This window comes from Oncorhynchus clarkii, chromosome 3, assembly GCF_045791955.1.
Source record: "Oncorhynchus clarkii lewisi isolate Uvic-CL-2024 chromosome 3, UVic_Ocla_1.0, whole genome shotgun sequence".
Taxonomy (NCBI): Eukaryota; Metazoa; Chordata; class Actinopteri; order Salmoniformes; family Salmonidae; genus Oncorhynchus; species Oncorhynchus clarkii.
Window position 1 is genome coordinate 5339159 of NC_092149.1, and position 13605 is coordinate 5352763.

Sequence of the window (13605 nt, forward strand, 5' to 3'; positions counted from 1 at the left end):
CCACCCAACTACCACTATCAGATTAGAGCCATAAAGGAGACTAGACATCTACCACCCCACCACCACTATCAGATTAGAGCCATAATGGAGAGTAGATATCTACCACTATCAGATTAGAACCATAAAGGAGACTAGACATCTACCACTATCAGAATAGAGCCATAAGGGAGACTAGACATCTACCACTATCAGATTAGAACCTTTAAGGAGACTAGACATCTACCATTATCAGATTAGAGCCATAAAGGAGACTAGACATCTACCACTATCATATTTGAGCCATAATGGAGACTAGACATCTACCACCCCACCACCACTATCAGATTAGAGCTATAAAGGAGACTAGCCATCTACCACCCCACTACCACAATCAGATTAGAGCCATAAAGGAGACTGGACATCTACCACTATCATATTTGAGCCATAATGGAGACTAGACATCTACCACCCCACCACCACTATCAGATTAGAGCTATAAAGGAGACTAGCCATCTACCACCCCACTACCACTATCAGATTAGAGTCAAAAAGGAGACTATACATCTACCACAATCAGATTAGAGCCATAAAGGAGACTGGACATCTACCACCCCACTACCACTATCAGATTAGAGCCATAATGGAGACTGGATATCTACCACTATGAGATTAGATCCATAAAGGAGACTAGACATCTACCACTATCAGATTAGATCCATAACGGATACCTGACATCTAACACTATCAGATTAGAGCCATATTGGAGACTGGATATCTAGCACCCCACTACCACTACCAGATTAGTGGAGGCAATGTAGCATATGTTTATTGTCCTCCCACTTTTGGTTCTGAGCACTAATTAACTTGTAATTGTTGCATATTAGTTGTTGTATTAATATTTATTGTTGAATGTATTAGCTATCAAATAGCCAACAAAAATATAGTACACACACGCTTAGGCTGTCCAGATGTCCTCATAGGAGAACCATTTAAAGAACCCTTTTGGTTCCAGGTAGATCTCTTTCAGGTAATGTTTTGGTCATGTCACGCTTAGGCTGTCCAGATGTCCTCATAGGAGAACCATTTAAAGAACCCTTTTTGGTTCCAGGTAGATCTCTTTCAGTTATTTTTTTGGTCATGTCTAGTCTCGTCCGTCAGGTTGTATCTGTAAAGGACTGTGGTCATGTCTAGTCTCCTCCAGTCAGTCAGGTTGTATCTGTAAAGGACTGTGGTCATGTCTAGTCTCCTCCAGTCAGTCAGGTTGTATCTGTAAAGGACTGTGGTCATGTCTAGTCTCCTCCAGTCAGGTTGTATCTGTAAAGGACTGTGGTCATGTCTAGTCTCCTCCAGTCAGGTTGTATCTGTAAAGGACTGTGGTCATGTCTAGTCTCCTCCAGTCAGTCAGGTTGTATCTGTAAAGGACTGTGGTCATGTCTAGTCTCCTCCAGTCAGGTTGTAACTGTAAAGGACTGTGGTCATGTCTAGTCTCCTCCAGTCAGTCAGGTTGTAACTGTAAAGGACTGTGGTCATGTCTAGTCTCCTCCAGTCAGTCAGGTTGTATCTGTAAAGGACTGTGGTCATGTCTAGTCTCCTCCAGTCAGGTTGTAACTGTAAAGGACTGTGGTCATGTCTAGTCTCCTCCAGTCAGTCAGGTTGTATCTGTAAAGGACTGTGGTCATGTCTAGTCTCCTCCAGTCAGGTTGTAACTGTAAAGGACTGTGGTCATGTCTAGTCTCCTCCAGTCAGTCAGGTTGTATCTGTAAAGGACTGTGGTCATGTCAAGTCTCCTCCAGTCAGTCAGGTTGTAACTGTAAAGGACTGTGGTCATGTCTAGTCTCCTCCAGTCAGTCAGGTTGTATCTGTAAAGGACTGTGGTCATGTCTAGTCTCCTCCAGTCAGGTTGTATCTGTAAAGGACTGTGGTCATGTCAAGTCTCCTCCAGTCAGTCAGGTTGTAACTGTAAAGGACTGTGGTCATGTCTAGTCTCCTCCAGTCAGGTTGTATCTGTAAAGGACAGTGGTCATGTCTAGTCTCGTCCAGTCAGGTTGTAACTGTAAAGGACTGTGGTCATGTCTAGTCTTCTCCAGTCAGTCAGGTTGTAGCTGTAAAGGACTGTGGTCATGTCTAGTCTCCTCCAGTCAGTCAGGTTGTAACTGTAAAGGACTGTGGTCATGTCTAGTCTCCTCCAGTCAGTCAGGTTGTATCTGTAAAGGACTGTGGTCATGTCAAGTCTCCTCCAGTCAGTCAGGTTGTAACTGTAAAGGACTGTGGTCATGTCTAGTCTCCTCCAGTCAGTCAGGTTGTATCTGTAAAGGACTGTGGTCATGTCTAGTCTCTTCCAGTCAGTCAGGTTGTATCTGTAAAGGACTGTGGTCATGTCAAGTCTCCTCCAGTCAGTCAGGTTGTATCTGTAAAGGACTGTGGTCATGTCTAGTCTCCTCCAGTCAGTCAGGTTGTATCTGTAAAGGACTGTGGTCATGTCTAGTCTCCTCCAGTCAGTCAGGTTGTAACTGTAAAGGACTGTGGTCATGTCAAGTCTCCTCCAGTCAGTCAGGTTGTAACTGCAAAGGACTGTGGTCATGTCAAGTCTCCTCCAGTCAGTCAGGTTGTATCTGTAAAGGACTGTGGTCATGTCTAGTCTCCTCCAGTCAGTCAGGTTGTAACTGTAAAGGACTGTGGTCATGTCTAGTGTCCTCCAGTCAGTCAGGTTGTATCTGTAAAGGACTGTGGTCATGTCAAGTCTCCTCCAGTCAGTCAGGTTGTAACTGTAAAGGACTGTGGTCATGTCTAGTCTCCTCCAGTCAGTCAGGTTGTATCTGTAAAGGACTGTGGTCATGTCAAGTCTCCTCCAGTCAGTCAGGTTGTATCTGTAAAGGACTGTGGTCATGTCAAGTCTCCTCCAGTCAGTCAGGTTGTATCTGTAAAGGACTGTGGTCATGTCTAGTCTCCTCCAGTCAGTCAGGTTGTAACTGTAAAGTGCCGTGCTATGCGGCAGCAGCAGAGAGCATGTCTGTCTTCGTCCCAAATGGAACCCTATTCCCTATGTAGTGCACTACTTTCTACCACTATCAGATTAGAGCCATAAAGGAGACTAGCCATCTACCACCCAACTACCACTATCAGATTAGAGCCATAAAGGAGACTAGACATCTACCACCCCACCACCACTATCAGATTAGAGCCATAATGGAGAGTAGACATCTACCACTATCATGTTAGAGCCATAATGGAGACTAGATATCTACCACTATCAGATTAGAACCATAAAGGAGACTAGACATCTACCACTATCAGAATAGAGCCATAAGGGAGACTAGACATCTACCACTATCAGATTAGAACCTTAAAGGAGACTAGACATCTACCACCCCACCACCACTATCATATTAGAGCCATAATGGAGACTAGACATCTACCACTATCGTATTTGAGCCATAATGGAGACTAGACATCTACCACCCCACCACCACTATCAGATTAGAGCTATAAAGGAGACTAGCCATCTCCCACCCAACTACCACTATCAGATTAGAGCCATAATGGATAGTTGTATCTGTAAAGGACTGTGGTCATGTCTAGTCTCCTCCAGTCAGTCAGGTTGTATCTGTAAAGGACTGTGGTCATGTCTAGTCTCCTCCAGTCAGTCAGGTTGTAACTGTAAAGGACTGTGGTCATGTCAAGTCTCCTCCAGTCAGTCAGGTTGTAACTGCAAAGGACTGTGGTCATGTCAAGTCTCCTCCAGTCAGTCAGGTTGTATCTGTAAAGGACTGTGGTCATGTCTAGTCTCCTCCAGTCAGTCAGGTTGTAACTGTAAAGGACTGTGGTCATGTCTAGTCTCCTCCAGTCAGTCAGGTTGTATCTGTAAAGGACTGTGGTCATGTCAAGTCTCCTCCAGTCAGTCAGGTTGTAACTGTAAAGGACTGTGGTCATGTCTAGTCTCCTCCAGTCAGTCAGGTTGTATCTGTAAAGGACTGTGGTCATGTCTAGTCTCCTCCAGTCAGTCAGGTTGTATCTGTAAAGGACTGTGGTCATGTCAAGTCTCCTCCAGTCAGTCAGGTTGTATCTGTAAAGGACTGTGGTCATGTCTAGTCTCCTCCAGTCAGTCAGGTTGTATCTGTAAAGGACTGTGGTCATGTCTAGTCTCCTCCAGTCAGTCAGGTTGTAACTGTAAAGGACTGTGGTCATGTCAAGTCTCCTCCAGTCAGTCAGGTTGTAACTGTAAAGGACTGTGGTCATGTCAAGTCTCCTCCAGTCAGTCAGGTTGTATCTGTAAAGGACTGTGGTCATGTCTAGTCTCCTCCAGTCAGTCAGGTTGTAACTGTAAAGTGCCGTGCTATGCGGCAGCAGCAGAGAGCATGTCTGTCTTCGTCCCAAATGGAACCCTATTCCCTATGTAGTGCACTACTTTTGTTGGGCTCAGGTCAAACATAGTGCACTATATCGGGAATAGGGTGCCATTTTGTACGTAATTATGATTTATGTTACTGCCTCCTAGCAGAGACACAGCACCATGCTAGATGTTATTACAGTATTACAAGTGTCATGGCCAGGATAAATCACAACAGTTACTGCCTACATTTAGAAAATTACCTACACGCTTCCCTCTCTAACGACCGTGAAAACATCAGATTTCATGTTCTGAACGAGATTTAAGCTGACCCTTCCAACCCTGGCCTGTTCCCGCTTCCTGGACAACAAATCACTCATACTGAATTCGCTCTGTCTTAGGAACAGGTTTGTTATTTTACAAATAGCAGGATGGGGGGGGGGGGTCGGGGGGGGGGGGGGGGGGGGGGGCGACTGGTGAGTAAGGTTTCTACCCTATTCTTACAACAAGTCTGCTTACAAATTGCAAAACACTTATTTGCTCAGATATTTCCAAACTTTTAACAAGGCAGGTAACACTACAAGTTACCCAGTCAAAGTAATTGCAGAGAAAGCATGTTGTTCTCCTCTGGAAGCCCCCACGCTGTGTGGATGAATATCATTATCGAGAAAAATAAAAAGTTAGGTTGCGTCCTGAAATGCCATTGGATTCCCTAAATAGTGCACTTTGTTTAACCAGAGCCTGCATAGAGCACCATATAGGGGATAGGGTGCCATTTCAGACACTGTAAAGGGGATAGGGTGCCATTTCAGACACTATAAAGGGGATAGGGTGCCATTTCAGACACTATAAAGGGAATATTTGTCAGTCAAATAAGTCACTGTTTGAACACACAGTCAGAGGAAGATGAAGGTGTGTGTGTGTGTGTGTGTGTGTGTGTGTGTGTGTGTGTGTGTGTGTGTGTGTGTGTGCGTGCGTGCGTGCGTGTGTGTGTGTTCCTCACTGGAGTAGCTGAGTCTGAAGCCCCCTGCTGTGTGCTCCTGGTCTGAGTAGAACTCCAGCCACAGGTGATTGGAGGTGGAGGTGAGGACCAGGCCTAACATGGTGGAGCCGGTGTAGGTACCCAGAACAGCAGCAGCACTGTCCCCTCCATCATAGACCTGCAGAGAGGAGACAACAGGGGGTTAACGTCAAATCCACTCACTCACCCACTCACCCACTCACTCACCCACTCACCCACTCACCCAGCCACTCACTCACTCATTCATTCATTCATCCATTCATTCATTCATCCATTCATTCATTCATTCATTCATCCATTCATTCATCCATTCAGTCATTCATTCATCCATTCAGTCATTCATTCCTCCATCCATCCATTAATCCATTCATCCATTCATCCATCCATCCAATCATCAATCCATTAATTCATTCATTCATCCATCCATCTATGCATCCATCCATCCATCTGTTCATCCACTCATCCATCCATCCATTCATTCAGGTACCCTTTCATCCATCCACCCATTCATGCATCCACCCATTCGTCCATCCACACATTTACCCATCCACCCATTCATCCTGTCCATCCACCCATTCATCCATCACCCATCCATCCATCCATCCATCCATCCATCCATCCATCCATCCCTCCATCCATCCATCCCTCCATCCGTCCATCTGTCCATCCATCCCTCCATCCATCCATCCATCCATCCATCCATCCATCCATCCATCCATCCATCCATCCATCCATCCCTCTATCCATCCATCCGTCCATCCATCCATCCGTCCATCCATCCATCCCTCCATCCATCCATCCCTCCATCCATCCATCCATCCGTCCATCCCTCCATCCCTCCATCCCTCCATCCCTCCATCCATCCATTCACTCACCATCCATCAATCTACGTAGATATTCTGTAATCTATTGATACAGAGTGGTTGAATACCCAGAGAGGGGAGCAGCTGAAGGCTTCTTAACAGCTTCTACCCCCAAGCCATAAGACTCCGGAACAGCTCATCAAAGGGCTACCCAGACCCTCTTTTACTCTGCTGCTACCCAGAATCCTCTTTTACGCTGCTGCTACCCAGAATCCTCTTTTACGCTGCTGCTACCCAGAATCCTCTTTTACGCTGCTGCTACCCAGAATCCTCTTTTACGCTGCTGCTACCCAGAATCCTCTTTTACGCTGCTGCTACCCAGAACCCTCTTTTACTCTGCTGCTACCCAGAATCCTCTTTTACTCTGCTGCTACCCAGAACCCTCTTTTACTCTGCTGCTACCCAGAACCCTCTTTTACTCTGCTGCTACCCGGAACCCTCTTTTACTCTGCTGCTACCCAGAACCCTCTTTTACTCTGCTGCTACCCAGAACCCTCTTTTACTCTGCTGCTACCCGGAACCCTCTTTTACGCTGCTGCTACCCAGAACCCTCTTTTACTCTGCTGCTACCCGGAACCCTCTTTTACGCTGCTGCTACCCGGAACCCTCTTTTACGCTGCTGCTACCCAGAACCCTCTTTTACTCTGCTGCTACCCAGAACCCTCTTTTACTCTGCTGCTACCCGGAACCCTCTTTTACGCTGCTGCTACCCAGAACCCTCTTTTACTCTGCTGCTACCCGGAACCCTCTTTTACGCTGCTGCTACCCAGAACCCTCTTTTGCGCTGCTGCTACCCAGAACCCTCTTTTGCGGTACCCCCTGTATATAGCATCCACATTGACTCCGTACCATAACTCCCTGTATATAGCCTCCATGTTGACTCCGTATCGTAACACCCTGTATATAGCCTCCACATTGACTCTGTACCAGTAGCCCCTGTATATAGCCTCCACATTGACTCTGTACCGGTACCCCCTGTATATAGCCTCCACATTGACTCTGTACCGGTACTCCCCTGTATATAGCCTCCACATTGACTCTGTACCAGTACCCCCTGTATATAGCCTCCACATTGACTCTGTACCGGTACCCCCTGTATATAGCCTCCACATTGAATCTGTACTGGTACCCCCTGTATATAGCCTCCACATTGACTCTGTACCGGTACCCCCCTGTATATAGCCTCCACATTGACTCTGTACCGGTACCCCCCTGTATATAGCCTCCACATTGACTCTGTACCGGTACCCCCCTGTATATAGCCTCCACATTGACTCTGCACCGGTACCCCCTGTATATAGCCTCCACATGGACTCTGTACTGGTACCCCCTGTATATAGCCTCCACATTGACTCTGTACCGTAACACCCTGTATATAGCCTCCACATTGACTCTGCTCCAGTACCCCCTGTATATAGCCTCCACATTGACTCTGTACCGCAACACCCTGTATATAGCCTCCACATTGACTCTGTACCGTAATACCCTGTATATAGCCTCCACATTGACTCTGTACCGTAACACCCTGTATATAGCCTCCACATTGACTCTGTGCCGTAACACCCTGTATATAGCCTCCACATTGACTCTGTACCGGTACCCCCTGTATATAGCCTCCACATTGACTCTGTACCGTAATACCCTGTATATAGCCTCCACATTGACTCTGTACCGTAACACCCTGTATATAGCCTCCACATTGACTCTGTACCGCAACACCCTGTATATAGCCTCCACATTGACTCTGTACCGTAATACCCTGTATATAGCCTCCACATTGACTCTGTACCGTAACACCCTGTATATAGCCTCCACATTGACTCTGTACCGTAACACCCTGTATATAGCCTCCACATTGACTCTGCTCCAGTACCCCCTGTATATAGCCTCCACATTGACTCTGTACCGCAACACCCTGTATATAGCCTCCACATTGACTCTGTACCGTAATACCCTGTATATAGCCTCCACATTGACTCTGTACCGTAATACCCTGTATATAGCCTCCACATTGACTCTGTACCGTAATACCCTGTATATAGCCTCCACATTGACTCTGTACCGCAACACCCTGTATATAGCCTCCACATTGACTCTGTACCGTAATACCCTGTATATAGCCTCCACATTGACTCTGTACCGTAATACCCTGTATATAGCCTCCACATTGACTCTGTACCGTAACACCCTGTATATAGCCTCCACATTGACTCTGTGCCGTAACACCCTGTATATAGCCTCCACATTGACTCTGTACCGGTACCCCCTGTATATAGCCTCCACATTGACTCTGTACCGTAATACCCTGTATATAGCCTCCACATTGACTCTGTACCGTAACACCCTGTATATAGCCTCCACATTGACTCTGTACCGTAACACCCTGTATATAGCCTCCACATTGACTCTGTACCGTAACACCCTGTATATAGCCTCCACATTGACTCTGTACCGGTACCCCCTGTATATAGCCTCCACATTGACTCTGTACCGTAACACCCTGTATATAGCCTCCACATTGACTCTGTACCGTAACACCCTGTATATAGCCTCCACATTGACTCTGTACCGTAACACCCTGTATATAGCCTCCACATTGACTCTGTATCGGTACCCCCTGTATATAGCCTCCACATTGACTCTGTACCGTAACACCTGTATATAGCCTCCACATTGACTCTGTACCGTAACACCCTGTATATAGCCTCCACATTGACTCTGTACCGTAACACCCTGTATATAGCCTCCACATTGACTCTGTACCGGTACCCCCTGTATATAGCCTCCACATTGACTCTGTACCGTAACACCCTGTATATAGCCTCCACATTGACTCTGTACCGTAACACCCTGTATATAGCCTCCACATTGACTCTGTACCGGTACCCCCTGTATATAGCCTCCACATTGACTCTGTACCGTAATACCCTGTATATAGCCTCCACATTGACTCTGTACCGTAATACCCTGTATATAGCCTCCACATTGACTCTGTACCGTAATACCCTGTATAAAGCCTCCACATTGACTCTGTACCGTAATACCCTGTATATAGCCTCCACATTGACTCTGTACCGTAATACCCTGTATAAAGCCTCCACATTGACTCTGTACCGTAACACCCTGTATATAGCCTCCACATTGACTCTGTACCGTAATACCCTGTATATAGCCTCCACATTGACTCTGTACCGTAACACCCTGTATATTGCCTCCACATTGACTCTGTACCGTAATACCCTGTATATAGCCTCCACATTGACTCTGTACCGTAATACCCTGTATATAGCCTCCACATTGACTCTGTACCGTAATACCCTGTATAAAGCCTCACTTGTCATTTTACTGCTGCTGTTTAATTATTTGTTACTTTTATTAAATTTGTTCTATTTTTTTTTTTTTTAAGGGCTTCTAAGTAATCCTTTCACTTACACATTTCATTTCACCTGTTGTATTCGACGCACGTGACAAATACAATTTGATTTGGAAGTATGTACCTGTAGATATTCTGTAATCTATTCATACAGAATTAGAGACATGGAAGTGTCTTTATGCTAATTCCAAACTGATCTCAGGAACAGTTTTGAAATGAATGTAAAAGGCACACTCAGAATCTTCCTCTGATATATTATACATATTATATATATATCAATGAAAAAAGGGGGAGGTAGAATGCAGGAGGAGAAGGAACGAGAGAGAGAGAGAGAGAGAGAAAAAGGGGGAGGTAGAATGCAAGAGGAGAAGGAACGAGAGAGAGAGAGAGAGAGAGAGAGAAAGAGAGAGAATGAAAAAAGGGGGGTGTTATTACCTTGAGAATGTCTCCTTGTGCCAGTTGGAAAGTGCTTGCTGAGACGTTGATGCCCTTTCCCGTCTCCACCTGAATGCTGTAGACACACTCGTGGCTGTTGTCGTAGTTCAGTGGGTAGTTGGGCGACAACAGAACTCCTTCGCTGTTGGAAACGGTTGAGCCGCACTCCGCTAGAGAACAAAGACACAGAGTGCAATAAAGTGACCCGAACGAGAGAATTCTCTTCCAATGTCTGTAATGTTTCCCTGTGACGGATATATTCAGTATAGATATATACAGACTAGAGAGATGGAGAGATACAGACTAGATATATACAGACTAGAAAGATAGAGAGATAGAGACTAGATATATACAGACTAGAGAGATGGAGAGATACAGACTAGATAAATACAGACTAGAGAGATGGAGAGATACAGACTAGATATATACAGACTAGAGAGAAGGAGAGATACAGACTAGAAATATCCAGACTAGAGAGATACAGACTAGAGAGACTGAAGCAGGATCAAGGACCGAGTTTGAGACCGTATACCTCGAGACTAGAGAGACTGAAGCAGGATCTAGGACCCTGTCTGAGACCGTATACCTAGAGACTAGAGAGACTTAAGCAGGATCTAGGACCCTGTCTGAGACCGTATACCTAGAGACTAGAGAGACTGAAGCAGGATCGAGGACCCTATCTGAGACCGTATTCCTCGAGACTAGAAAGACTGAAGCAGGATCTAGGACCCTGTCTGAGCCCGTATACCTAGAGACTAGAGAGACTGAAGCAGGATCGAGGACCCTGTCTGAGACCGTATACCTAGAGACTAGAGAGACTGAAGCAGGATCGAGGACCCTGTCTGAGACCATATACCTAGAGACTAGAGAGACTGAAGCAGGATCTAGGACCCTGTCTGAGACCGTATACCTAGAGACTATAGAGCCTGAAGCAGGATCGAGGATCCTGTCTGAGACCGTATACCTAGAGACTAGAGAGACTGAAGCAGGATCGAGGATCCTGTCTGAGAGCGTGTACCTAGAGACTAGAGAGACTGAAGCAGGATCGAGGACACTGTCTGAGACCGTATACCTAGAGACTAGAGAGACTGAAGCAGGATCTAGGACCCTGTCTGAGACCGTATACCTAAAGACTATAGAGACTGAAGCAGGATCTAGGACCCTATCTGAGACCGTATACCTCGAGACTAGAGAGACTGAAGCAGGATCGAGGATCCTGTCTGAGAGCGTGTACCTAGAGACTAGAGAGACTGAAGCAGGATCGAGGACCCTGTCTGAGACCGTATACCTAGAGACTAGAGAGACTGAAGCAGGATCTAGGACCCTGTCTGAGACAGTATACCTAGAGACTAGAGAGACTGAAGCAGGATTGAGGACCCAGTTTGAGATCGTATACCTAGAGACTAGAGAGACTGAAGCAGGATTCGAGGACCCTGTCTGAGACCGTATACCTAGAGACTAGAGAGACTGAAGTAGGATTTGAGGACCCTGTCTGAGACCGTATACCTAGAGACTAGAGAGACTGAAGCAGGATTCGAGGACCCTGTCTGAGACCGTATACCTAGAGACTATAGTGACTGAAGCAGGATCTAGGACTCTGTCTGAGACCGTATACCTCGAGACTAGAGAGACTGAAGCAGGATCTAGGACCCTGTCTGAGACCGTATACCTAGAGACTAGAGAGACTGAAGCAGGATCTAGGACCCTGTCTGAGACCGTGTACCTAGAGACTAGAGAGACTGAAGCAGGATCGAGGACCCTATCTGAGACCGTATACCTCGAGACTAGAGAGACTGAATCAGGATCTAGGACCCTGTCTGAGACCGTATACCTAGAGACTAGAGAGACTGAAGCAGGACTAGAGAGACTGAAGCAGGATCGAGGATCCTGTCTGAGACCGTATACCTAGAGACTAGAGAGACTGAAGCAGGATCGAGGACACTGTCTGAGACCGTATACCTAGAGACTAGAGAGACTGAAGCAGGATCTAGGACCCTGTCTGAGACCGTATACCTAGAGACTAGAGAGACTGAAGCAGGATCGAGGATCCTGTCTGAGACCGTATACCTAGAGACTAGAGAGACTGAAGCAGGATCGAGGATCCTGTCTGAGAGCGTGTACCTAGAGACTAGAGAGACTGAAGCAGGATCGAGGACCCTGTCTGAGACCGTATACCTAGAGACTAGAGAGACTGAAGCTGGATCTAGGACCCTGTCTGAGACCGTATACCTAGAGACTAGAGAGACTGAAGCAGGATTGAGGACCCAGTTTGAGACCGTATACCTAGAGACTAGAGAGACTGAAGCAGGATCGAGGACCCTGTCTGAGCCCGTATACCTAGAGACTAGAGAGACTGAAGCAGGATCCCTGTCTGAGACCGTATACCCAGAGCCTAGAGAGACTGAAGCAGGATCCCTGTCTGAGACCGTATACCAAGAGACGTATACAGAATACAGTATCTACCCTCCTGTTGTCCACCTTCTCCTCTGCTCTCAGTAGATACCTGTCTAATACATTGTCCTATGCACAGTCCACACAGAGCCAATAAGCAAATGAAATCAGCTGACCACGTACCCACACACCTTGGCAGAGGGGCACTCCACATGCGGCGACCGCCTCCCAGGCACCAGATCTCCCTCGCCCCCTTTAGGCGATAGCCGGTATTGCAGGAGAAAACCAGCGAGTCCCCGATGCCAAAGCTGATGCCCGTGTGCCAGCCAAACCTGGGGGTCCCGGGGTCCTCACACGGCTCCAGATTATACTCTGAAAAGGGAAGAAGAAAAAAACAACACAGGGTCTTTCCAAAAGTCATCTTTTCCCCGGATTTATTACGTCCTCTCTCCTTGCATTCCAAAAGTCATCTTTTCCCCGGATTTATTACGTCCTCTCTCCTTGCATTCCTTCTCAAAACACCTTGGAGAAGAAATATCTGAGGTGAGGGACTATGGATCTTCTCCTCACAATGCAGTTCTGGGGGTCCCGAGGAGAGAGGAAGCCAGGGAAAGACGAATTAAGAAAGAGGGGAAGTCAATGTGGGGTACTAACAAGGGAACCACGTGGTGAAAGGAAAGGAAAGGAAAGGAAAGGAAACGAAAGGAAGGGAAGGGAAGGAAAGGAAGGGAAGGGAAGGAAGGGAAAGGAAGGGAAGGAAAGGACAGGAAAGGAAAGGAAAGGAAAGGAAAGGAAAGGAAAGGAAGGGAAAGGAAAGGAAAGGAAAGGAAGGGAAGGAAAGGACAGGAAAGGAAAGGAAAGGAAAGGAAAGGAAAGGAAGGGAAAGGAAAGGAAAGGAAAGGAAAGGAAAGGAAGGGAAGGAAAGGACAGGAAAGGAAAGGAAATGAAAGGAAAGGAAAGGAAAGGAAGCAAAGGAAAGGAAGGAAAGGAAAGGAAGAGAAGGAAAGGACAGGAAAGGAAAGGAAAGGAAAGGAAAGGAAAGGAAAGGAAAGGAAAGGAGAGGGGAGGAAAGGAAAGGAAAGGAAAGGAGAGGGGAGGAAAGGGAAGGGAAGGGAAGGGAAGGAAGGGAAGGAAAGGAAAGGAAAGGAAAGGAAAGAAAAGGAAAGGAAGGGAAAGGAAAGGAAGGAAAGGAAAGGAAAGGAAAGGGAAGGAAAGG

At 46.6% G+C, this 13605-nt stretch overlaps 1 protein-coding gene across 1 annotated transcript in view; it reads right to left on the reverse strand.

Moving 5' to 3' along the window:
* The window catches only part of LOC139405583 (CUB and sushi domain-containing protein 3-like), a 493337-nt gene that overhangs the window by 331446 nt on the left and 148286 nt on the right, over positions 1-13605 (reverse strand). Inside the window, exons 20-22 of the mRNA XM_071147995.1 lie at positions 12573-12761; positions 9999-10168; positions 5310-5466 (exon numbers count right to left, since the gene is read on the reverse strand). Of these exons, the coding sequence (XP_071004096.1) occupies positions 5310-5466; positions 9999-10168; positions 12573-12761 (516 nt within the window). The remainder of the gene's footprint in view (positions 1-5309; positions 5467-9998; positions 10169-12572; positions 12762-13605) is intronic.